Source organism: Panthera onca, chromosome C1, assembly GCF_046562875.1.
Source record: "Panthera onca isolate mPanOnc1 chromosome C1, mPanOnc1 haplotype 2, whole genome shotgun sequence".
Taxonomy (NCBI): domain Eukaryota; kingdom Metazoa; phylum Chordata; class Mammalia; order Carnivora; family Felidae; genus Panthera; species Panthera onca.
This window is the reverse complement of record NC_138346.1, coordinates 7,007,099-7,032,556: the sequence shown is the minus strand read 5'-3', so window position 1 is coordinate 7,032,556 and position 25,458 is coordinate 7,007,099. Positions and strand designations below refer to the sequence as shown.

The 25,458-nt window shown below is 49.2% G+C and overlaps 2 protein-coding genes across 8 annotated transcripts in view; both read left to right on the top strand.

Annotated features, from left to right (window-relative positions):
* The window catches only part of SAG (S-antigen visual arrestin), a 43,307-nt gene extending 41,623 nt beyond the window's left edge, over positions 1 to 1,684 (top strand). For 2 of the 3 annotated variants that reach the window (XM_078450770.2, XM_078450769.2), the window contains exons 15-16: positions 1,038 to 1,053; positions 1,446 to 1,684. In XM_078450770.2, the coding sequence (XP_078306896.1) occupies positions 1,038 to 1,053; positions 1,446 to 1,551 (122 nt within the window). In that variant the 3' untranslated portion in view covers positions 1,552 to 1,684. The remainder of the gene's footprint in view (positions 1 to 1,037; positions 1,054 to 1,445) is intronic. The other variant, XM_060624237.3, reaches the window with a different exon arrangement.
* Positions 1,685 to 8,543: 6,859 nt separating this feature from the next.
* The window catches only part of DGKD (diacylglycerol kinase delta), a 113,043-nt gene continuing 96,128 nt past the window's right edge, over positions 8,544 to 25,458 (top strand). For 3 of the 5 annotated variants that reach the window (XM_060624221.3, XM_060624220.3, XM_060624219.3), the window contains exon 1: positions 8,544 to 8,728. In XM_060624221.3, coding sequence (XP_060480204.2) covers positions 8,573 to 8,728 — 156 coding nt within the window. In that variant the 5' untranslated portion in view covers positions 8,544 to 8,572. Of the gene's footprint in view, positions 8,729 to 13,432; positions 13,547 to 24,546; positions 24,596 to 25,458 lie in introns of those variants that run through there. The other 2 variants (XM_060624225.3, XM_060624223.3) reach the window with 2 other exon arrangements.

The window sequence follows — 25,458 nt, the reverse complement described above, 5'->3', positions numbered from 1 at the left end:
TGGCTCTGAGTTAGACAGGTAGACTGAGCAGGAAAGGTGTAACTTATAGCTAAGAAGCCTTGCCAGGACCAGGGGCCAAGTGATTTGTACCTAATACACACTACGGAAATGCTACCAAGTTTTTATTATTCCATGTCAAGAGCATCCACATGGAAGGCAGGGGTTGATTTGATTTTCTTTAAGGCTGATGGTCCCAGTTAGTATAATCATGCTAGCACCGTGGGGGCCCAGGATGGTTCTTGCCCAGGGACCTCTCTGTTGGTTTCCTGTGGTCAGCAGCCCACACAGACACTTCCCTCCCAGTGCTTGAGAGACCAGAGCAGTGACTCTCCATCACTCCTGGGCTCTCAGAAAAATCCTCTGGAGTTGTTCACTTCACTTAATTCTTGCTGATTCACCACTGAGGGTTACGACAGCACCTTACTAAGTGGGCAGAAAGCGAAAGGAGCAAATAAAGAGCAAAGGACCATTCAAACGAGTAGCAGTCAATCACGGGCTGCAAAACGTACCTGAAAACATAACTCAATGACAACAACAACATGATTAACCTGTTCACAGAGAAATCAGACCCTGAGGGGCCTGGGCGTGGTTCCCAAGCTTGAGCGCCTACCCCAAATACCCCAACCACGGGAGGTGCTGGTTAGACATCCAGTCCCAGGACACCCCCGTTGCAAGCCAGAGGAGAAGGTGTGAGCCGGGCCTGGCGAGCGGGTCCTTACAGCACCTGGGACTCTGCTCTAGATGCAGTCCAAAGGACAGGAAGGGAGAAAGCATCCTAGAGGTGAGGGTGGAGGAGGTGAGGGCAGACACTCTGTAAAGGAGGCCGTGGTTCGAATGTGCAGGGAGAAGGGCTCCGGGAGCTGGAAAAGACAGAGAGTTGGGGATTACGTGCGGTTGTTGTGAAATGCGCGTATCTGGGCTTCTTATCCCTCCGACTATAAAGTCACCAAAATAAGGAAGAAATTTTTCAGGTGCAACTGTCAGACAGAATTTATTCTGATAGATTTCTCTCTCTCTCCTTTATTCCATGCTTACAGCTACGGCAAAGGACAGGTGAGCCATTGCTCTGAGTGTCCCTGTGTTCTGTGACTCCCTCCTTGGGTCCAAACCCCTTTGGGGTTCTTTTTGTACACACCCCATGCTCTCAACACCACCTCAGGCCCTGGTTTTCTTTTTGCTCCCTAGCACTATGGCATGTGTGTGTGCTCAGTTATACTGGGTATGTGTGTCTGCCTTGTGGGTTTCTTCATTGTCTCTTTTTTGTTTAAGAGATTTTATGTGAAAAGCTGTGAGGAGGATGGCTTGATGCCCTGCTCCATCATTTAGAAAAATCTTGATCAGTTCCTCTGTTGCAAAAGGAAGAACAAAGATCTTGCTTTGCTTGGGATTTCATTGCAAGCTTCGAAGAGCATGCCATGATCGAAACGTTCTTTGCTTTATTGTAGTTTACAGGATGAAAATTTGGTTTTCGAGGAGTTTGCTCGCCAAAATCTGAAAGACTCGGGAGATACTGAGGAAGGGAAGAAAGACCGGGAGGCCGCGGATGAGTGAAGAGGTCGCCCTTGGCACTGGGGAAACGGGGTAGTTCACAGCCTGATGAGCGGAGCTCCACAGTTAGTCCTTTAGTTATGCTAAATACCGAAGCGTGGGTCTACTCACAGAAATAAAGTTTGTTCTGCTCTGATTCAGGCTGGCTTGTTGAGGGGCCCAGGTGACATCACCCACATGCAAGCTGCAGCCATCAGAGTCCCCATGTCTCAGGTGGGGGAGGGCGGGATCTAGAAAGGAAGCCCAACCTGCTCAGCGCTGGCTCATCGAGGTGGGAAGACATCCCAGATGTGGTGTGCTCACCTGGTAGAGCCTGGTGTGTCCAGGGCTTTCTCCGGGGGGCCTGGGGTAAACAGTTTCCCTGGAAACATATAGGCGGCGGGGGTGGGGGTGGGGGTGGGGGTGTGGGGAGAGGCAATGTTTCTAATGACCTGACCAATCCTAGCTCCACGGCCCCCCAAGAGCCTCCTGAGATGAACCGAGCAGAGGACAAATGTGGCCAAAACACTCTTCATCACTCGCTTAACTTTTGCTCCAAGGCCCTGTTTGAGCTCTGGGTTGTTGGTTAAGTCTCTCTTGAAAGCAAGCAATGAAATCAGATTTGGCTGGTTTAAGGGAAAACAGGGAGTGCACTGGAAGGACCTTGGAGGGGCTCAGAGAATGGAATTAAAGGAAGAATCTGAGGTGGGCAGGAATCAGCAGCTCCCCGGGCTGCCCTCTGGGCAGCCATTCTCCCGTAGTGGTGGCCCGGCACCAGGTACCCTCAGCCTCGGGGTCTCTGGTTCCAGTGTGTAGGTCCTGGGACGGAGAATCTGGCTGGCCCAGCTTTGGTCAGGTTGGTCAATGCCCAGCAGCCGATGATGGCAGAACCCAGCCCTAGGAATGGCTTGTCCTGGAAGGGGGCACTTCTCAGAGTGTCTTCCCTGAGACTAGGTGGGGGACAGGCTGCTCTGTGTCAAGGAGGAAGGGGGGGCTAAAGGAGAGCCAGGGTGCTGTAGGTGGTACCTGGTGGTGTCCTTCAGAGTCCCCTTCCTGGCCCGTGGTATCTGCCAGCCTGGGGGGCCGCTAGGGCCATGGAGGGGCTTTGGGGGGTGTGTAGGCTCTGGTCCATGTTTCAAAGGAGTAGGAACAAAGAGGTTTGCAGAGCTCTGCACAGGTCTACCCCTCACAGAAGGTAGGAGGGTGAATGGAGGGGACAGGGGTGGGGTGGACACGTGGGGTGGGGTCTCCAGGACCACAAGCAGTGGCAGAGGGCTGCACAGCAGCCTGGGTTCCATGCACACGAAGGCTCCCACATCTGGGCTTGTTCAGCAGGATTCCAGGCTGGCTTGTGTCCTGGGGACTGGGATTTAGGCTGGAGGCTCCCATATACACAAAGGAGGGTGTGGACTTATGTGTCAAGTTTGAGCCATTCTGATATTGACAGGGATGAGGATTCATTTCTGGAGAAGGAATAGTAATAATAATAATAGGCAGAAGACTGGGCCTTTGGCCTGTGGGTTTGCGGGGTCAGACACAATTTCTCCTTAGCGTTTCTCCGATTCGAAGAGAAGAGCACGTTCCCATGCCAGCCTACGCCCCCTCTCAGGATACTCAGGAAGGATCAGGGCAGCAGGCCACTCTGGGGATCCGAGCCCCTCTTCTGTTTCCACCCAAGCCCACAGGCCAGCTGTGCTCGGCTCCCACTAGAGATCCTAGGCGAGCCGGCACCCGGGAGTCAGCCCCGCGGTGCCCGGCCAGAGGACCAGCCTGTTGGGTCCTGCATCGCTTGATCCCGGGACATCCTCAGTCAGGGTGGACGTTAGTGGGCCTGACCTTTGGAACTGTGTGGGTTAGAGCTGGAGACCAGAGCTGGAAGGCCAGTCCCTGCACACCAGAGGTCAGAACAGCTCTTGCCCTCCAGGTTATTTTAGTACCCAAATGCCCAACTCCGAGACTTCCAGGTGCTGGCAGGAATACAGCCTGCAGCTGGCCACCCTGGGGAGGGGGTTGGGGGTAGGAGCAGGAAGAGAGCAGCCGGCTGCTGCGAATGGGATGGGAACCCTGCCTGGGCTGGGCCTGCACGCGAGGGTCTGCTGGCATGTCGGGAGGGAGGATGTGCCTGCGCAGGTTGGCTGTGTGGCCCGGGGCTTTTTCCAGGTAGCTGCATTTGGAAGAAACAGGGTACCAAGGAACTGAGCGTGCCACATGAGGAAAGTGGGGGCTGGGAACCTGGGAGAAAGTTCTGCAACCGGCAAGCAGAAGCCTGGAGAAGCAGAATCCCTGCTACTTACTGGGCGCCCGCCTTGCGCGGGGCACTGAATACCTGAATGTCTCATCATTCCCGCTGTGCTTGTGAGGGGGTCCCGTCATACCCAGTCGTTAGGTGGGGAAACTGCAGTTCAGAGAGGTCAGAGTCGAGAGTTGAACTCTGGTTTCCCTGAGTCTATACCCCAACCTTTGCTCACATTCTGATGCTGAATAAGTAAGTATATGAGACCTTGGAGAGCCAGAGGGGGAGATTAGCGCTTATGGTTCAGCACTGGCTGCCTGTAAGTTCTTTTTTTATTTTAATTGACATGTTATGGAGAGAACTGTAGATTCACATACAATTGTAAGAAATAATACAGAGAGATCCTGCATTTTCCGCAAGGGTAACGTCTTGCAAAACTATGGTGTATGCTATCACGACCAGAACCTCGACACTGGTACACCCCACCCATCGGCTTCAGATTTCCCCAGTGTTACTTGTCCTCGTGAGGTGAGCGTATTTGGTGTGCTACAATTTTATCATGCGTGTAGCTAGTTAAATAGAGAGTCTGTTTGCCTATCCCGGTAACTCTACCCGGTGCTCCCATCCTAGTCCGAGGCCACAGCCCGTACCGGTTACCTCACTAATCCTTGGGGAGCTGGGGTAGGTGGGGGGGCCCCTGTTGGCTTGTTTAGAAATGTATGGGGGTGGTTTTTGGTTGTCACAATGCTTGGGGGCCAGGAAAATTATATGTCCCACAGAGAGAAGCGATGTCCTGCTCCAAATGTCAATCATAACCCTAGTTCAAGGTAAAATCAGATTATTCTCACATTTGGGTGCCTGGGTGGCTTAGTCGGTTGAGCATCTGACTCTTGATTTTGGCTCAGGTCATGATCCTAGGGTCATGGGATTGAGCCCCGAGTCGGGCTCCACACTCAGCATGGAGCCTGCTTAAGATTCTCTGTCTCTCTCTCTCTCTCTCTCTCTCTCTCTCTCTCTCTCCCTCCGCCCCACCCTCTCCAAGAAAAAAGAAAAAATTACCATGTTTTGAACCGCATCATTTATTCTAACATGGAGCGGGTTTTCCTGACAGGAGGTGCGTGCACGTCTACGTTGACAGGTCAAGAAAGATTAGGTTGGATGTGAAGTGTGTTATTACTGCCACCTTGATATGCCCTTAAGGTGGGGTAAACTCAGGGAGCTGCACATTGTTAGAGATGATTCACAGCGTGACTCATGCTGTAAAGAGGCACCGGAGGGAGTGTGCTCTTACAGGCACAGCACTTCAGGGGGGGCTCTCGGAGGGAACTGTGCTCTGCAGTCACCCGAGAACAGAAAACCTTCTTCACTCATCAGAGAAAAATATGCCAGAGTTATGTTTCGCTGGTTGAGGAACATAGTACGATTCTTAACGAGCCGAATGCTCTTTTTTAAAAATACACCTTTTATTTTCAAGTCCTGTAGGTTTAGATTTACAGAAGGTTTGCACAGATAGGACAGTGAATTCCCCCACACCCATCTCCCTTATTACGAACATCTTCCACTAGGATGGCACGTTGACCACACTTAATGAGCCCATACTGACATGTTATTATTAAACTCAAGCCCGTTCTTTATTCAGACGTCTGTAGCTTTTGCCTCATGTCCCTTTCATGTTCCAGGATCCCACATGACATTCTGTCTTCCTAAAGGCTCCTCTTTGCTAAGACAATCTGTAGTATTTTCTCATGATTGTAGATACACTCCCATCCAGCCTCAGCTGCTACCTCCCAACTCACGTTCATGTCTGTGGCTTTCTGCCTCTAAGATGATGGATTCTGGAGCCCACATGTCCCCTGAGCTTCTCTCGGGTGTAGGCAACAGCTCACCCAGGCACCTCAAACTCCGTTTGTTCAAAACCGAGTTGATCTTCACCTCCACTAGGTCTACTTGTGGTCACTGGGGACAGCATCCTCCTTGAAAGCCATGTCCCCGGGAGGCATCCCTAATCTCCCGACTAGGGCACCCGCTCCGTTTCCATCTCTGCTGTGTCTCCTGCGTGTCACTTCCTCTCTCCACCACTGTGACCACGGCCTTGATTCTGCTCCAAATCAAGATTGTCTGGATTGGCGAATCGCTTTTGAATGCCCTCTCTGTTTCTAGTCTTTCCTCCTCTGGATCACTCTCTGTCCAGATAGATTTTCAACACCCTTCAGTGGCTCCGGTGCCCGAGGGACAGAGTCCTTGCTCCTGGCCAGCACAGAGGGTGCTCCGAGGCCAGCCACAGTCCACACCCTCCTGGCCTCCTCTTCTCCTCACCAACGGCTGGCTCCCCTTGTCATTCTCTCAACTTGCCCGGGAGTCTTCTGCCTTGTGTTTTCCCCGGGAGAGTCCCTGCACCCCCTTACCTTTCTTCTCAAATGTCCAAACCCAGCTGGGGTCACCCCTCCTCCGGAGAGCCTTCCAACACCCTTGACGGCATTAATCATTTGTTCCCCTAGGTTTTGCACTTACGGATCACACTATTTGTAATTAATTGATACAAAATGACCAACCTCCATGGGGATGCGGGACACCCTCTCCTCTGTGCCTGTATTGGTCTTAGTCTGCTTGGGCTGTCATAACAAAGTACTGGGGGGACTTCAATAGATATTTTTCTCACAGATCTGGAGGCCAGAAGCCTGAAGTCAAGTGTGGCAGAGCCGGTTTCTTCTGAGGCCTCCCTCTCTCCTCGGCTCGTTGATGGCATCTCTGTGTGTCTTCACATGGTCTTCCCTCTGAGCCTGTCTGTGTCCAAATTTCTTTTTCTTAGAAGGACACCAGTCACACTAGATTAAGGCCCATCCTAATGGCCTCGTTTTAACTTGATTATTTCTTTAAAGGCTCGATCTCCAAACACAGTCACATTCTGATGTACTGAGGGTTAGGACTTCAACCTATGAACGTTTGGGGGGACGCTGGCGGGGGGGGGGGGAGGGACACGGTTCGGCCCAGAACAGGCCCTTCTCCCCTCTTGCTTTCTACGAGCTCCTTTGGGCCCAGCTTTGTGGGAGAGCCAGCCTGGAAGACACACGGTCCATGTCCAAACCCCGTCTCTTTTCCACTCCTTGGAAGACGTATCTGAACCCCAGGCCACCGTCTCCATCGCCAGAACAAGCCCAGCGAGCTTGCTTTGTGGGGCTGGTGTGTAAGACTAAAATCACTGCTCAAGTGTCTGGTGCGTGCTGGGCGGGCAGCGCACGAGGGCCATCGCTATCTTTGTGCACATCAGAACTCACGGTGAGGATGGAAATGTACATTTGCGCTGTCTTGTGTGGTAGCTGCTAAGCCACACACGGCTATCGTGGACCTGAAATGTGGCTAGTGTGACTGAGGAACCGAAAATTTAATTATAATGAACTGAAATTGAAATTGAAGTAGCCACATGTGGCCAGTGGCTATGGCACTGGGCAGTGCAGCCAGGGGCTCGGGGCCTGTCCCAGAGTGTTCCTGCATTAGGCCCTGACATGCTCTGTCCTGGCTCTGCGTCCATTCCCCTGGCCATGTCCCTCCCCATGCTAGATGCTATTCTGTGTCCCCCGGTGGGGGGGAGGGGGTTTCACTTGTTTTGCTTCTGAAAAGTATCACCCAGAGGAGCAGGGGCCAGAGCATGCTGACCAGCAGGCAGGCCAGAGGCCACTGAGTCTCTAGCAGCAGCCCTCTGAAAGCAAGGGGACAGTCACGCAGTCCCCTAAGGACTTGCCCCTCTCAGGTAGCACCAAGCTCTTTTCAAACACCTGTACGTCTCAAAGGGCAGCGAAAACAAGTGCATTCTCCTGCTCCCCCCAGGGAAGGGCTCCACCTACCGCATCTACCAGCCGGCAGCCCTGGTTAGCACCCAGGGCCTCTTACTCACCTTTGCCTCCTGCCTCCACCTACTTCTGTGTCTACTTTATCTCTGCAGCCCCTCCCAGTGACCCAGGCAGCCACCTGCCCTGATTACTTCAAAGCCTGGATCACAGGCTCCAGCTTTGTGACCCAGCCCCACCCAGGGTTAAAATCCCTTAAGGGCTTCCTGTTGCCCTCAGGACTAACCTCTTTATCGGGTTTACAAAGCTCTATCTGACCTGCCCACCCCCAGGCTCATCTCTTTGTGTTATTTTCCTCCCTTTAGGCTACAACTTCCTTTTTTCCTGGACACTTGTTTTCTTGCCTCCAGGCCTTTGCACAATCTGGTCCTTCCTCTTAGAACACAATTCCCCCCTGTCCGGGATAACTCCTGCTAGCCTTTTCCTTCTCCTGGGCATCTTTTCTCCAGGAACCCTTACCAGCTGGAATTGTGTACCCCTCTTCTGGCATCCTAGAAGTCCGTCCAAGTACTTTCTTCTTTCTTTCTTGCATTCATGCATGCATCCCTCCACTCCGAATTGTTTATGGTGCAACTAACGACTAAATGCCAGACGCTGCTTCTGACGCTGGCGACAAAATGCAGGGCAAGACAGACACAGTCTCGGGCCTCCTGGAGATCACTTACATTCTTGAACGAAAAGACTGAAGATTTAAAAAAAAGTGACCACAGGAACAAAATGACGCAAATCGTGCCCTAGACAGAAAATAAACAGATGCTGAGACCAGGGGCCAGGGGACACCGCGGGTGGAGGCGGAGGGGCCGGAGCGCGACTCCATCTGCGGCTGCGCGCGTGACCGGCAGGGGGCGCGGCGGGGGGCGGGGGAAACCACCCAGTCTCGGCCCCGCCCCCGCCCGAACAGGCCCCGCCCTCCAGACCCCGCCCCCGGCCCCGCCCCCGCCCGCTGTGCGCGCGCTGGCCCGGCAGCATGGCGGCGGCGGCGGGCGCCCCTCCGCCGGGTCCGCCGCAACCTCCTCCGCCGCCGCCGCCCGAGGAGTCGTCCGACAGCGAACCCGAGGCGGAGCCCGGCTCCCCGCAGAAACTCATCCGCAAGGTGTCCACGTCGGGCCAGATCCGTCAGAAGGTGAGCCCGCGGCGGCGGCGGCCCGGGCGCGCGCCCCTCACGCCGCGGCAGCCCCGTGAGGCCCGCGGCCGGGCCCGAGAGCCGCCCAGGCCCGGCCCAGCCCGGCCCGGGGTCCCGCCGGGCGCCGCTGTCCGGGCGGAGCGCGCCCCACGGGGTAACGGGCCGGGCGCCCCGCCCCGCGCCGGGGCTGAGCGCGCCCTCCCGGCGGGGCGGCGGCGGGGACCCCGGGCCGGGGGCGCAGGTGGGCGCCGCGCGGGGCCGGGCGAGTGGGGCGGGGCGCCGGGGCCAGGGGCGCCAGCCGCAGTGGGCCGCGAGGAAGCCCCGCGCCGCGAGGACCCGGAGGAAACTGAGGCCTAGAGGCGGGGGGCGAGCGCCCCAGAAATGGGGGCTGCTGGCTGCGCCCCGCAAGCGTACGCTCCCCGAGCCCCGCGTTTCTGAGGACTGGCCAGGTCATTTCCCGCCGGGTGCTCTGTGGACTCACCTGTGGTCCCCCGGGAAATTCAACAGGACCCGGGTGTGACTTGACTCGCTTGTGTCTTCGTGCCCTAGGGGAAGGGATGCGCCTTCTGTGACCAGCTCACCCTCCCTCGGGAAAGCCGGGAGAGGGGGGCTTTCCCTGGCGGCGCACCCGCTGGGCACCTAACTCGGTGGAGAACTCCAGACGCCAAACACTCGCTTGCAGAAAGACGCATTTCCTTTCTGCGGGAGGAAAGTTGCGCCCTTTGTTTTCCCATTGCGGTTCCCGTTGAAAACTGCTTATGGTTTTTGCTACAGGTGAGCCCTCTCTGTTAGAACACGGCTGCCTGAGGCAGGTGGCTGGACAGGTGGCTGAGGGCATGCCGGGTCTGTGGGCAGCCGCGGCGGATCCAGCTGGCACAGACTCTCACCCTGCTGCAGTGCGCTTTTCCTCCGGGGCCAGTTAGGTTCAGCTGGTACTTTCACCGTGGGAGCCATTTCTTGCTTTACCTTTTGTCAGCCTTTGCTACTTGTGGTGGGGTAGTCTTTGGGCTTAGCATGTTACAAACAGGTTTATTGTATAGTGTTCCAGGTATTCCGCAAATAGGTGATTGAACCCCTCCTTTGTTCCAGATATAGCAGTAATGGCAATTAATTGTAAGGTAGCAATTCTTCAGTGCTTACCAGGCAAGGTGCCAGGCATTTTTCTTGGGTTAACTTTACAGCACTCTATGTGGGTTAACTCATTTAGCACTAGGGAGAACCCATTGAGTTGGGTGTTACCTATCATCCCCATCCGATGGCATTGGCCCAGGGAGTCACAGGTAATAAATGTGGATCTGGATCGGAACCGTGGTCAGGATCCCAAGATGGACAGTAGGAGTCTGGATCCTACCGTGTAGAAGATGGAACCTGTGCACGTGACAGTATGACATAGTAAGTCCTGTGGAAGCTCAGGGGACAGAGAATGCAGCTACCATGATCTTGAGAGAAAAAGTTTGCCAAGCTAATTGGGGAAGGAAGCGCTTTCCACATTGTAGTCGACAGATACTGACACACATTGTAGCTGAAGGCGTAGGCACAGCTGGGAATGGTCAGAAGGTGAGTGGGTCAACTTGAGGGGGATTAAGAAAAGGCTGGAAAGGTAGATTGGGCTGGATTTTAAAGGGCCAACCCTGGAGTTGGGTTTTTGGCCTTGGGCAAGAGGGAGCCACTGAGGGTTATTCAGAGCATGGGAGTGACCAGTCAGATGTGCTTTTAGGAAGATCTCCAAGTAGCCCTAAATGATACTGATAAGAGTTGCTCTCCCCTGTTGTTTGGTCCTGGAGCATGGTATGTGCCCAGTGTGGGGTAGATCATATGATTTACAAGTGTGAGTAAGATTAGATCTCTCAGAGATTCCAGTGTTTGTCCAGAATTCTGTTCTTTAGGAGGCATTCCCTCCCCCCCCCCCCCCCCCATTTCCCAACACAATAGTTGCTGTACCTACCAGCTGTTGTGGTTGAGGAGGAGTGATGGGTAGAGTGTTAAAAATACACCCTGACGACTTGAGTTGCTGAATACAGTCACATCTGCTGTACAAATAGCTTCAGGCTAATTTTTCTTTCGGGTTGTTAGAGATTGCCTGAATGTGGGAAGTGTGAGGTTTTCTGTGTGCACTAGCTATCCGCCCCCCCCCTCCCCGCCCCGTTTTTTAAGCAGATAAGCCATTCAGAAAATTGCACTGGGATTATGTGGTGCATAAGAGAGATCCAAAATGGTATGGGGTATCGTTCTAGGTCTAGACGGGAAAGCTGAAACCACTTCATTTAAAACAGAGGGAATTCAATGTAGGGGGGTGGTCTCCCAGGCGGTGAAGGACTGGGGATGCAAACAGTGGGCAGTGAAGCAACCCTGAGATGAGGCAACAGGAAACCATTGTCACCCCTAAGCTGGAGGACAGGGGAGGGCATGGCATTTCAGGCTCCCCAGGAGCAACTCCCACCTGCCAGAGGCCGAACTGCCCTAGGTCATCTGGCCCTGGAGCCTTTGGAGGGCGCTGCTGCTGCTGCTGTCTAACCCCACCTGCCTCTTGCTTGGGAACCCCAGCGCATTCGGGATCAGCCCCCCTGCAATTCAGTGCAGAGCAGAAGGTCAAGGAATGGAACTGAGGACAAGCTGGCCCAGGACCAGAGCTGTATGTATTTCAAGTTTTTGAAATAGCAGTCCAGTGCTTCTCAGATTTTAATGTGCAGGCACATCCCCTGGGGATCTTGTTAAAATGCAGATTCTGGTCGAGTAGGTCTAGGGTGGGGCCTGAGAGTCATTTCTAGTCAACTCTCAGGAGATGCTGTAGCTGCTTCAGCCCAGGTCATGATCTCACGGTTTGTGGGTTCAAGCCCCACGTCAGGCTCTGTGCTGACAGCTCAGAGCCTGGAGCCTGCTTGGGATTCTTTGTCTCCCTCTCTCTCTGCCCCTTCCCTCCTCATGCTTTGTCTCTCTCTCTCTGTCTCTCAAAAATAAATAAACGTTGAAAAAAAATTAAAAAAAAAAAAAAAAAAAAAAGAGAAGCCTTACCAAAACTCCAGGTCAGTCTTTAGTTAATGAGGTTCTTTTAAAACTTTTCCCCGAGTCTTTAGCATACTGAAAACTTGATGAGGGGAGATTTGAGATGGTCATTTATTTAGCATTTCATGCATGTCTGATATTTTTAAAAGTTCCAACTGTCCCTAGCAAACACATCACTTCGTTTGTATTTCCTAACTAGTGCACAATAACGACTCCATAGGACCACATAGTTAAGAGTGGGAAAAAGAAAATGGAAGAAATAACACTGGTAAATTAATTCACCAGCTCATTATAGGTTATTTTGAAATTTGAGTAAAGAACAGTGTGATTCTGTGAAGTATATCAGTTAAGACTGAGTTTAATCTATTTCTAGGTTTTAAAAAAGTTAACATTGTTGGCTTTGTGCATGAAAGTGCTTACATCCCTGATTTCAAATTTAAACAAAGCGTTTTTCCCATTGTGAAATGAAAACTAGTAGAAATTAGGCAAAATGTAAAAGACTTAAAAACATAGCTTTGTAAAGATATGATTCACATACCATTCAGTTTACTCACTTAAACTGTATACAGCTCAGTGGTTTTTAGTATATGCGTGTTGTGTAACCATTACCACAGTCAATTTTAGAACGTTTCTGTCACCCCCAAAAGAAACACCATAACCTTTAGCATCTGTTCCTTATTCCTTCTCAACTCTGTCAACCTTAGCTGCTAATCTCCTTTCTGTCGTAAGGATTTGCCGATTCTGGACATTTCACATCCATAGAAGCATGCAGTATGTGCCTTTTGTGTCTGGCTTCTTTCACTTAGCGTAAGTGTCCAAAACTCGTCTATGTTAGAGCGTGTGCATTTGGGTTATTTCCACTTTTTGGCTAATCTGAATGAGGCTGCTGTGAACATTTATGTACGTGTTTCTTTGTGGACGTATGTTTCATTTGTCTTGGGTATCTACTTACCACTACATTTGCTGGGTCACAAGGTAACTCTGTGCTTAACCTTTGAGAAATTGCCAGACTGTTTTCCAAAGTGGCCGTGCCGTTTTACATTCCCACCAGCAGTGTGTGAGGGTTCCGTTTTCTCCAGGTCCTCAGTTATTACGTCTTTTGACTGTAGCCATCCTAGCGGGTATATGGTGGTAGGAAAGGTTTTTAAAGCTCACGTGTGAGCCTAAACTTTAAGAGCCTAAACTTTGGTGTCGAGTGAAGTTGATTCACACCTGGCTCTCCCACTTACGAGACACGTGATCACAGGTTTCCAGACCTCCTCTCCTAAGACTTGGTTTCCTGATGTGAAACAGGGAAAATACCAGTAAATGTGAGATGTGTGTTCTTGAGCCTCAGTTTCCATATCTGCAAAATTGCAAAATAGAAAGGATAATAGTAGTTCTCAGAACCCTAAAACAGAGATGATGATAAGTCATAGAAGTAAATGGGACAGTCTGTGTCCACTTAGCTAGCATAGTGCCTGGTGTATGGTCAGCATTCAGTAAATGGTTTCTTTTAGGATTATTTCTGTCTTTTTGGTCATTCTCCCCAAACCCCTCCTCCCTCAGCTCAAGCTGGGTGATTCTTCGTCTCCAGCGGCCAGGAGAGCAAGTAAGAGTGAATCTGGCAGGCAATTAGCTATGCAAATCTTTCTTAAAAAATTAATGTATGGAATCCTAGTGGGAATATCATAGCTAGTCATTATTTTTCTTGTTTCACAGATTCATTTTTAACGCAGCAAATATTGTTAAGTGTGCTAGGCACTTGGGGTGCCTTACTGAACAACAACAAAAAACATTCCTGGAGCTAATAGTCTGAAGACAGGACAGACGTGGGTAAGATAATCGCGCAGTTAGTGTGGCATTATGATACTGATGAGCGTTAAGCAGGTGACAGCCAGGTTGCTTTGGGAGGAGACAATAGGGGAATTTGACCTGATACGGGAGGGTGGTGGTAGGGAGAGATGAGTGGGAAAAAAGTGACTTCTGCTTCTGGTGATGGTGGGCCAGGTAACTGAGCAGCTGTCTGCAGCTTCTGCTAATAGGAGGCAGCTGATGAGACAGTGCAGTAGCACAGGGCTGCGAACCAGGGAGGATGAAGGTCTGTGGAAGTGAGCTGGCATTTGGGGCTGGCTGCTTTTTCCCCTGAGGTCAGTAATGGGGTCTGTAGTGGGAAGAGCGTCCCCTTAAAATTCATGTTCACTTGGAACATGAGTGATAGGAGTGTCTTTTGTTACTCATAATGAGCCCCATTTGGCTTTACCCGAACTTACGCTAATGAGGTACCTCAGGGCGGGGCTGAAGTCATCCAAGATAGCTTCAGGATGGGAGCTGGTCACCAGAAAGACCAAACAAGTGATTCAAGATGTGAACTTTCAGCCTTACTCCCAACTTCTAGGAGCAGAGGGGGTTTGGAGATTGAGTTATAACAAGGGGATTCGAGGAGTTTCTGGGCTGGTGAACATACTAGCGTGTGTGCATGTGGGTGTGGGGCAGGGGCGGGGGCTGGCATGCCCAGAGAGGGCATGGAAGCTCTGCTCCTCCCCACTCCCATACTTACCCTGCACATCTCTTCCATGTGGTGTCTCTTTCCAGGTGTTCGTAGGACTGTGGAGCAAGGGGAAACTGACCTGCCGTTGGTGGGGATATTAAGTTGGTGACACCACGTTAGAAGACATTTTGTCAGTGTCTCTTAAAGTCTCTTAAAGAAATGTGTATCCTGTATTTCAGCAATTCCACTTGTAGGCGTGTGCATCTAATAGCTTCTACAAGCTAATGTACTTCAAGAGGCACCACGTACAAGAACATTACTAGTGTAGTTTTGGTAGTAGCTCAAAAGTGGAAAGAAGCCAAATGTCGGTCAACAGTAGAATGGATGAATAAATCATGGTATGTTCTTTCAAGAGAATACTATGCATCAATGAAAACGAACTGCTACCTGCTGCGTTAAGGATTAATTACAGCATTAATGTAGTCTGACCAAAAAAGCCAGACATTAAAGAATGTTATGTGTGATTCCATTTAGATCAAATTCAGAATGGATAGGATACTAAGGTGTTTAGTCTTGCCTGCCTGTGCCTTTAAGTTTGCGTGCAAAGAAATGATTACCAGAGAAGTTTGCACAGTGGGAAGATATGGGTAGTGATTGGATGGCCCATGAGAGAGGGAGCTTCTGGAGTGCTGGTAGTGTTCTATTTCTTTCTTTTTTTTTTTTTTTTAATGTTTATTTTTGAGAGAGACAGAATGTGAGTGGGGGAGGAGCAGAGAGAAAGGGAGACACAGAATCTGAAATGGGCTGCAGGCTCTGAGCTGTCAGCACAGAGGCTGATATGGGGCTCGAACTCATGGACTGTGAGATCATGACCTGAGCCACAGTTGGAGGCTTAACCGACTGAGCCACCCAGGTGCCCCAGCGTCTGACTCTTGATCTCAGCTCAGGTCTTGAGCTCAGGGTCCTGAGTTCAGGCCCCCTTTTGGGCTCCATGCTGGGCGTGAAGCCTACTTTAAAAAAAAAGACAGGGGCACCTGGCTGGCTCAGTCGTTAAACATCTGACTTTGGCTCAGGTCGTTATTTCATGGTTAGTAAGCTCCAGGCCCACACGGTGTGAGCTTGCGCCCCACTTTGGGTGAACATGAGCCCTTCTTCCGGTGAGCCCTGCTTCTGTCTCTGTCTCCCCTCCTCCCTCTGCCCCTCCTGAGATTCTCTGTGCCTCGCTCACTTGTGCTCTCTCTCTCAAAACAAAAACAAAAAACGGGTGCCTGGGTGGCTCAGTCGGCTAAAAGTTGGCATCTGACTCTTGGTTTTGACTCAGGTCATGGTCTCACAGTTTGTGAGTTCGAGCCCTATACTGGGTTCTGTGCTGATGGTGCAAAGCCTGCTTGAGATTCTCTCTTTCTCTCTCTGCCTCTCCTCCCCCCTCAAAAGTAAATAAATGAACATTAAAAAAAAAAAAAAAAAGATTTAGGGGCGCCTGGGTGGCTCAGTTGGTTAAGCGTCTGACTCTTGATTTTGGCTCAGGTCATGATCTCACAGTTCATGGGTTCGAGCCCCGTGTTGGGCTTTGTGCTGACAGTGCAGAGCCTGCTTGGGATTCTCTCTCTCTGCCCCTCCCCTGCTTGCTCTCTCTCAAAAATAAATAAATAAACATTTAAAAAAATAAAAGATTTCAGGAAGGAGGGAGACATAATCTGATCTATGTTGAAAAGGTTGCTCTGGCTGTGTTGTCGTTGGCCGAGTGAGTGCTGGTAGCCTGGGCCGAGGTTGTGGTGGTGGCAGTAATAGGGAGACTTAGTTGGATTTGACATTGTGAGAACTTGGTGATGGTTTGGTATGGGTGTTGGGGAAGAGGAGGCTTGTGGGATAACTGGAGCTCTTCTCTGACATAAGGAGGTCTGCTTGAGGACTGGTGGGGACCAGCTTTGGGATTTTGCCCTCACTGTGCCCTGCTGCAGTGGTACCCTGGATTCTTTATTCTCAACTATCCCAATTTTACAGCGGAGGGATGTAGGCTCAGAGCAGTTAGGTGGCTCGCCAGTGTGCCACCCAAGCCTTGTAGATTCCATACCACACCTCTTCCTACTGGGTCCTACCCAGCCCCTTGACAGTGGGGGTGGTTCCTGGAGGCTGAGAGAGGGAACAGTGGCACAGTGGGAGGGCCCGCTTAGCTCTGGCCACTGGCTTTCAGAGGTGGGGGGGAGCAGGAGAACCAATCCGAGAAGGAGGTGAGAAGCTGGTGAGGAAGAAGATGGAAGGGAGGGGAGGGGAAGAAGGTAAATTCCTGAATTCAGCACCCAGAGGTCCATCTGCACTATCATTATTGTTACTTTTGTATTTCCTTCCAGACTGTGTTTCTGGGTGTGTTTAATTGAGTTGGAATGAACGTATATGTAAGTTTCCACTTTCATGTTACAGGTATTTCTCGTGTTATTAAAGTCTCTTTATTCTTGGGGCGCCTGGGTGGCTCAGTCGGTTAAGCGTCAGACTCTTGACTTAGCTCAGGTCATGATGTTGTGGTTCATGAGTTTTGAGCCGCAAGTCGGACTCTGTGCTGACAACTCAAAGCTTGCTTGGGATTCTCTCTCTCTGTCCCTCCTCCACTTGCTCTCTTTGTCTCTCAAAAATAAATAAACATTAAAAAAATAAAATCTCTTTATTCTTATCCCTTGTAATGGTCGTACCATATATTCTATGAAGATAGAAGAGAGACAGAGCCTGACTTGGGGCTCAGACTCATGAACTGTGAGATCCTGACTTGAGCTGAAATCAAGAGTTGGATGCTTAACCAACTGAACCACCCAGGCGCCCCACATGCACCGTGTTTGGTTGTTGTACCTCTTCAGACTCTCAGCTTAGAACAGCTCCCCATAGCCCCCTTCTCCCTCTCCTCCCCATTATGACACTGACTCTGTGAAGAGACCAGGGAAGCGGTCTTGTTAAACCTGTGTCTGGATTTGTCTGATTGTTTCCTTGTGGTTTCTTTGATCCTTTTATTTGCCGTAAACTGGAAGTGAGAGGTTTGAAGACTCGAATACGTTCGGGTTGATGTTTTGGGCAAATCTCCTAAATCTGGGATTCTCAGTGTCCTGTTAGGCTGTCCCCTCTGCTGTGTCATCATTTGCTTTATGTGGAGATGCTAGATCTTCCTGCTGAAAATGTAGATTTCCCTCTTTGCAGTTAGGAGGTAACCTGTGCGGTGCTTCCTGGGCACCGTGCAAATATCCTTTGCTTTGACAATCTACTCGGCTGCTTTCTTGAGCATTCATACATCATACTTGCCTGAATCAGCTACATTAAGAGTTTGCAAAATGGAGAGTTCCCCGCCCCGCCGCCCCGCCTGCCCCTTTCTGTCATTTCTTCCGTGTGTATCTGTTGGTATTCTGTAAAATTTACCCACTTCAGCTGGGGAAGGACTACAGTTTCTCCTGGGGGGGAAAAAAAAGGCAGGGTAATTGCTAGATTCTGTTTAATTACCAATTTTCAAAGTAAGGATTCGGTAGAAGAGTCATTCCCAACAGAAGGCAGATGTTTTCTTTTCTCTCTCTCTCCCTATGGATTCACTATTTTTGTTCAGTGTTTTACAATCAGTCACAGTCATTCCTTTTGATGCTCAAATTGTCTACATTTCCCCAGGAGAGCCCCTTCAAGCTGGCTCTTTGGCCTTTGAACATTTGCTTGCTGTGTTGCAATCTGTTGTTTCATCTTTGGGCCGGAGCCCCGAGGTGGGGTTGTGGGGCACCGCGTCCAGTCTGGGCTGAGGGAGGCTGCTCTCCTCCCTCCTGTGCCTGGAATTTCGGCACATCAGCCTGGCAGGTCTTTGCTTTTCTTTTTTGGGTTTGTACTTCAGATTTTTGCATCTCTGCTTATTTTGTGTTCCTTTTGGATGGTTCTTATTGTAGGCTGATCTGTCCCTTTATCAATCTGTTGGAGAGCTTTCCCCTGTCTTTTCTTCTCTCCACTGTAGGCTACAGCATTCTGTGTCTCAGTTTTGTCTTGTTCATGACCAGTGACATTTTCTGCAGTGTACATTTTTCCCTTTAGCCCTTCACATGTGGGTTTTAATTCTGCTGGAGTGATTGTTTTTGCTTCCTTTTCTAATCATGGCCTGTATCGCAGCTTGTTGTACTTTAGTTTCATCATGTTCTCATTCTGGTGCACCCTGTCCTTGAAAAAACTTTAATTTTTTAATAGAGTCAGTGTCTTCCTGTAATCTTACAACAAGAAGCGCATATTTTCTAAAATGGTCTTCCGGTTTCTGTAATAAATTCATTTAGATTTATTCATGTGCATTATAGTGTAGCTTCAGCCTCTTACCTCCACTTTTTTGTTTTGATTTATCAGTCCTAGAATGTGTTTGCCAGTCTACGGGTTTGAACTGCCATTAGCTGTGTGCTTGGCTGCCAGAGGGAATGTGAGTCCCGCCTGATATTGGCCACAGGTCCAGCGCTGTGCTTGCTGCTCTGGCCGGGCCATCCCTGCAGCCTCAGTCTGAGCAGTGAGGTGCCTTGGGTCACCTGTCACCCACTTCTGGCTGGCTCTGCTCTTCCTCATCTGAAGGTGATGGTGTCTGGGCAGTGGTGGTTTTCCTGAGCCGGCTCCTCTGGCCCCACCATGGTGAGGTACACCCCATGCTCCAAGATGAGCAGTGCTTTGTCCCTTGCGCCAAGATGGAAGAGGGATACTCTGATTCTTTTTATTTACCGTTTGACCATTTTAAATGTATACCATTCAGTGGCATTAGGTACATTAGCAGTGTTGTGCAGCCAGCACCAGTATTTAGTTCCAGAACTTTTTCCCCTCCGGGGAAACCCCTTCAACTCCATTGAGCAGTCACTGCCCATTCCCTCCTCTTCCCCAGCCACTCGTCCGCTTTCTGTCTCCATGGGTTTGCCTGTTCTGGATGTTTTGTGTAAATGGAATCATATAACATGTGGCCTTTTGTGTCTGGCATCTTTCCATTAGCATAGTGTTTCAAGGTTCGTCCGTGTTGTAGCATGTATCAGGACCTCGTTCCTTTTTGTGGCCTAATAGTATGTCATTGTATGGATATGCCACATTTTGTTTATCCATTCATATGTTGATGTATGTTTGAATCACTTCTATTTGGCTGTTATGAATAGAGCTGCTATGGACAAGTTATTGTTTGAATACCTGTTTTCAGTTCTTTTGAGTGTTTATCCAGGGAGTAGAATTGCTGGGTAATTCTGTGTTTACCTTATTGAAGAACATCTGAACTGTTCATCTTACATTTCCAACAACACAACAGCAATAGAGAAGGATTCCAGTTTCTCCACATTTGCCAGCACTTTTTTTTTTTTTTTTTTAAATAATGGGGCCATCCTGATGCGTGCAAAGTGGTATCTCCTGGTATTGATTTGCATTTCCTTAGTGACTAACGATGTTGGGCATGTCTGTCTGTCTGTCTGTCTGTCTTTCTTTTTGTTGATGAGTGTTTTTTTCATGTGCTTCTTGGCCATTTGTATATCTTTGGAGAAATGTCTATTTCAGTCCTTTGCCCGTTTTTAAGTTGGGCTATCTTTCTGTTGAGTTGTAAATCTTTATATATTCTAAATATTGGACCCTTATCAAATCAGTGATTTGCAAATATTTTCTCCCCTTCTGTGGGTTCTCTTTTCACTGTCTTGATAGTGTCCTTTGAAGCACAAAAGGATTACAAATTTTGATGAAGTCGGCCTTATGCTTTCCGTCTCTTGTTTGTGCTTTTGGTGTCATATTTGAGAAATCCAGGGTCACGAAGATGTACTTTAGTGTTTTCTTCTAAGAGTGTTTTATCTTTTTATTTAGTCTTTGATCCATTTTGAGTTAATTTTTGTATGTGGTGGAAGGAAAAGGTCCAGTTTCACCCTTTCCCATGCAGATATTCCAGCACTGTTTGTTGAAGAGGACCACTCTTTTCCATCTGGATTGGCCTCTCAAGCTACATACGCTGTAATACTTAAAATCAGCTATGAACTTCTCAGAATTGGTTGGTATTCTTGGACATTTTGGGTTGGTCTCAGTGGAGTTCATAGAGGGATGCGTGATAGAATCATTCTTATGGATGGTTATGAGACATTTACGTATTTGAAGGGTTTGAAAGGAAATATCTGTATTTCTGACTTTTTATTATCCCAGAACTCTTCTATATTTCAAGTTTGGGAGTGCAGACTCATTCTTTATATGGTTTGGGAAAATTTGAAATACTCATCTCGTTAAGTCTAATTCCACTTGGTAGCCTTTGTATTTAAACTCTTTGATAAAGAGGGACTAGTACTCAGAAGCTGAGCGAAAAGGAAGTCAGAAATTGTTATCTCTTTTCTCTGTGTTTTCATTTAGTTTAAGAGGGCAAGTAAAAAACCCAGGTTTGTCAATACTGAGTTATGAGTCTAATTATCTAAGTGTATTTTTTTACTGTCGACTAGTCATAATTGTCTAAGTGTGTTTTTATATCCAGCCAGTGTTGTGTATGAGCTGGAATTGTGCTGTTTATAGAAACCCTGTAGCTTCTTCACCCTCCAGCAGCACATGTGGTGCAACCATTTGGGGAAGCAATTGGTGACATGTTTGAAAAACTCCAAGAAAGTCCCTACTCTTGACTCAGTAATTTCCATGGTAGGATCCTGTCCCAAGGAGGTAATCTTAAATATGAAAAAGCACAGAGGACGTTGTGTTTATTGCAGCATTAAACATAAAAATTGTAAGCCCAGAAGACACTCCAGTTTAACAACCCACTGAGTTAATGACCAGGGCTGACAGCTGTTGTGTGCTGGCACCCTGCACCATGCATAGGTGGTCTTACTTCATCTTCGGGAGTGTGAGAAGGTTGCCATGAGGTGGCCGAGTGCCCAGGCCACAGAACTGGGAAGTGGCAGAGCGAGTTGCTGCTCTTGTGCGTACAGCAGCCATTCAGGTGATTGAGGAAGGCAGTAATGTGGACAGTACTTTGTGATGCTGGGGAAACAGAGAGGCATTGTGTACAGAAGGCCATTCAGCTTTGTGCAAAACACCGTGCATGGGAAGTAAGATGAAGAAAGTTTCCGAACTAATGCCGTGGATTGTGCCCTGATACCAGGGGTGGTGCAATTTGGATTATTTCTATTTCTACTTTTCTGAATTTCCTAAAATGAGCATTATTTTATACTAAAGGAAACAGAAACAGGGCTGTCCTTCAATTGAGAATTCCTGACACGGATGGTGTAGGATGCTGTGTGCTGGTAGCAGAAGATGGAGAAGAGTCTGTCCTTAGTCTCTTCTCTGGAATGTCCTGAAACACAGCTGAAACAGTTCCAACTCTCAGGATCAAAACAGATGAAGTTTAAGGAGCCAGATAATACAAAAGGGCATGACTTGCAAAAACATAGGATTTAAACTTCAGAGTATCCTAATAAATGTGTACATTATATGCAGTATCTTAGTGATGTTCCCCTTTGTTTAAACTTAAATTTTTTTTTTTTTATTTTAGAGAGAGCACACGAGTGGGGGAGAGGTGGAGAGAGAGAGAGAGAGAGAGAGAGAGAGAGAGAGAGAGAGAGAATGAGAGAGAATTTTAAGCAGGCTCCATGCTCAGTGTAGAGCTTGATGGGGCTCAATCCCACAACTCAGGGATCATGACCTGAGCCAAAATCAGGAGTCAGATGCTTAACCGACTGAGCCACCCAGGCACCTCCCCTTTGTTTAAACTTTTAACTCCTGTGTTGAAAATAATGCTAAACTTATCTAAACAGAGAACTAAAGGTCTTGATATAAATAAGATTTAAAAAATTTAATTTTTAATTTTTTAATTTTTGTAAAGTTTACTTATTTATTTTGAGAGAGAAAGAAAGAGTGAGTCAGAGAGGAGCAGGGAAAGAGAATCCCAAGCAGGCTCTGCACTGTCAGTGCAGAGCCCGATGTGGGGTTTGGACTCATGAACTGTGAAATCTGAGCCGAAGTTGGATGCTTAAGACTGAGCCACCCCGGCTTTTCTAAAAATTTTTTATTTTAGAGAGAGTGAGAGTAAGGTAGAGGGGCAGGGGGAGAGAAAGAGAGGATCCCAAGCAGTCTCCATGCTCAATGCAGAGCCTGACATGGGGCTCAATCCCACGACCCTGGGATCACGACCCAAGCCAAAATCAAGAGTCAGATGTTCAACTGACTAAGCCACGCAGGTGCCCCTAAATAAGATATATTTTATTTATTTGTTTATTATATTTTTAAGAATATTTGAGAAAGCACGAGCGAGTGCACGTGTGCGTGCACGTGTGTGTGCAGGGGAGGGGCAGGGAGAGAGGGAGACAGAGGATCCAAAGCAGGCTCTGTGCTGACAGCACAGAGCCCAATGTAGGGTTCAAACTCACAAACTGTGAGATTATGACCTGAGCCGAAGTCGGATGCTCAACCGACTGAGCCACCCAGGCACCCCAAGATATGTTTTTAAAGAAGATATATTTTAGCCTGACATTGAAATTATTTCATGTATGAAATGCTGTCAGTTTCTTAGATTTGTTCCTAGTTATTTCAGTATCCTTAAACATTAGAAAAGATGAACCAGAAATAGGATACAGAGCAACAAACACAAAAACAGATCTGGTCACAATATATTTGGAAAAGCAGGTCATTAAATAATTTGTGTATTACATAACCCCACTTTTCTGTTTTATTCATGCACTGAAAACACGAAGGATGTTATCGCAGGACGTCAGTGGCAGGTGTTAGCATGGCTGGGCTGAATGTTCTCAAGTGAAGAAAAAGCACTTCCCGTAAGCACGTCGACCGAGTTGGCTGCTTAACACGAGACTTTACTTCTACCTTATGTCTGAAAATGAGACAGAGGGGCTGTGGAACCCAGGGAAGGGGCATTTGAGTAGTGATGGTTATGACACGGCTTTATGTTTGTGTGGCGCTTTGCAGCGTGTGTGAGCCTTTCTCTCAGGGATTTCCTGCTCTGTGCAGCACCCCTGAGGTGGGATCGGCAGGTCAGGAACTGGGGTGTGGGGGGTGGCTGCCTTTAGCCCCGGTGGTACCGGCTCCGGGCCTTGCATTCAAGCCTCTGGTGTGTTTCATTCACGTCTGAGTTGCCAGAGCACCCTGTCTGTACCTCTAATGGAAATTTCCAAACATACACAAAAGTAAGGAGAGGGGTTTTAATCAGTCACTGGGTGTAAACAGTCGTCAGTGTTGTGTCTTTCATATTTCGTCTGTCCCCACCCCCGAGCCCCACTTTCTTCTGAGTATTTAAAGCAAATTCCTCTCGTACTTTTTACTTTGTAAAAGTATCCCTCTCTCGCTGCACAGTTTCCTTAAAGGTCAAGGGTCTTGTCTCTTTCATCATCATATTCCCAGCCGTACTCGCACTTAAGTGTTCGATAAATATTTGTTGAAACACAGAGTGCGTTTCATTCCACAGGTCCGTGGGGAGACGGGTTTTCCTCTGGAGGCTCACAGAAGCCAGGCGAGCCTTTGGTGCCTTGACTGAACCACAGCGTGTGTGTATTTGGAAGTCGCTCCTGCTGTTGGTGGTTGGGGTTGCCCACGTGGTGTGCAGGGGGGTGGTTGTGCCTCGACGTGCACGTTTGTCCACGCGCTCACCCCAAGAAGTGGGAGGAGCAGTTTATGACTGTAGTTTTAGTCTTACTTGTAAAGGCAAACGAACAAAAGAAAACCTTACCTCTAGCATGCTTTTTAATCTTTTCACTTGATATTGAAATGTGGAGAGTTGAAATCAGACAGACATGGGTTTGAACCCCACATCTGTCCCTTCTCTGTGGACATAGGTCCTCTCTGGATGGACCTCAGTGTCTTCATAAGTGAGATGGGGTAGTAAGTGTTCAGTGCGGTGAGGATTAAATGAGATTCTGATAACTAAGTTCCTGTCCTGGTATGGAGTAGGCCCTGCACAGATACCGACCCTGTCTTTCTCTTCTTGCCTGGTTTGTGGCAAACGGGAGTGGGTGCGGTGTCTCTCTTGGGCGGGTTGTGTAGACAAAGTGGGGTCATCTGTGGAAGCTCTTAGACGGGGGCCATGAGAGCTGTCCGGGGTGCTGCGTCCGGCGGCGGCTGCCCCTTCTGTGTCCTTATACAATCACGTACCTTCCAGAGGGCTGGCTCACTTCCTTCCCCGTCTTGTCTGCTCTGTCCCTCCCCCGCCCAGAGGTAGCCACCTAACCATTTTTATTGTTTTATTATTTTGGTTAATTCTTCCACTGTTGTTTGAAAATTTAAAGATACTGTCTGCACATACTTGCCTTTAAGTTTTATCTCTGCACACACACACACATACACACACAGATATCCTTTTTACACAAATGTAGCATGCCCCCTATATGTACTACACCTTTCTTTTTTTTACTTCATAGAATCCATAGCTGTATTCCAAGCAGATTCCAAGCAGAGGAAGGATCTATCCAAAAGTAGGTGGCTACAAAGGAGCCGGTGTGTTTGGGTCGGATGGTTCTGGGGCTGAGGCAGTAGGCTCTGGGGTGGGTGGGAGGGATTGAAAAGAGCCTTGAAGGGCCACAGTTGGCTTCCCTCAAGACACAGGAAAACAAGGGGATGTTTGTGAGTGGGCCAGGGACGCCTTGGTTAGCGCAGGGTGCTTATCTGAATCCTCGGGGGAGCTTTTGCACTCTGTGGCTACCTGGTCCCCTGCTGGGGAGCGGCTGGCAGCGTTTCAGAACTTGCTAGGTGATGCTGCTGGTAGTGGACCTGAGAGGCAGCAGAGGGCTGGCAGCAGGCCGGAGGGTGCACGGTGGTAGAGAGCGGAAGGCAGGGATCCCCCCCACTGCGGTGTGCTCAGGCACCGCCGGGGCTCTTGTCTTCACATTCTGGGGATTTAGGAACAGTGGGTTTCATGAGTGTTCCGGGGGTTCTGACCCTGGTGGTCTGGGTCATCCCTGAGAGACACAGAGACAGACAATAATTTAAGCCCGAGGTGGGGATCCAAACTAAGCTGTGGCAGAGGGCCTGAAGATAGAGCGGAGTCCTGAGTGACTTTAACGAGTGGAGTCGGTACTGGGTAACCAGTTAGGGGCGGGGAGTGGAGGTGGGACGAGTGGCATATGCCTCATGCTTCTGTCAGCTTTGATGGTGCTGGTAAGAGGAAATACCGAGTGGTGGGAGCAAGTTAGAAAGTGAGGGGCTGATGAAGAGGCTGGTTGGATGTGAATCACATTTAGGGTGCGGGGCCTCGGAAACCTAGGGACACCAGTGTTTGGTAGCAGAACAGCCACTGATGGTGACGGAGCAGGAGCCAACTCAGCCAACCCACCTTTAC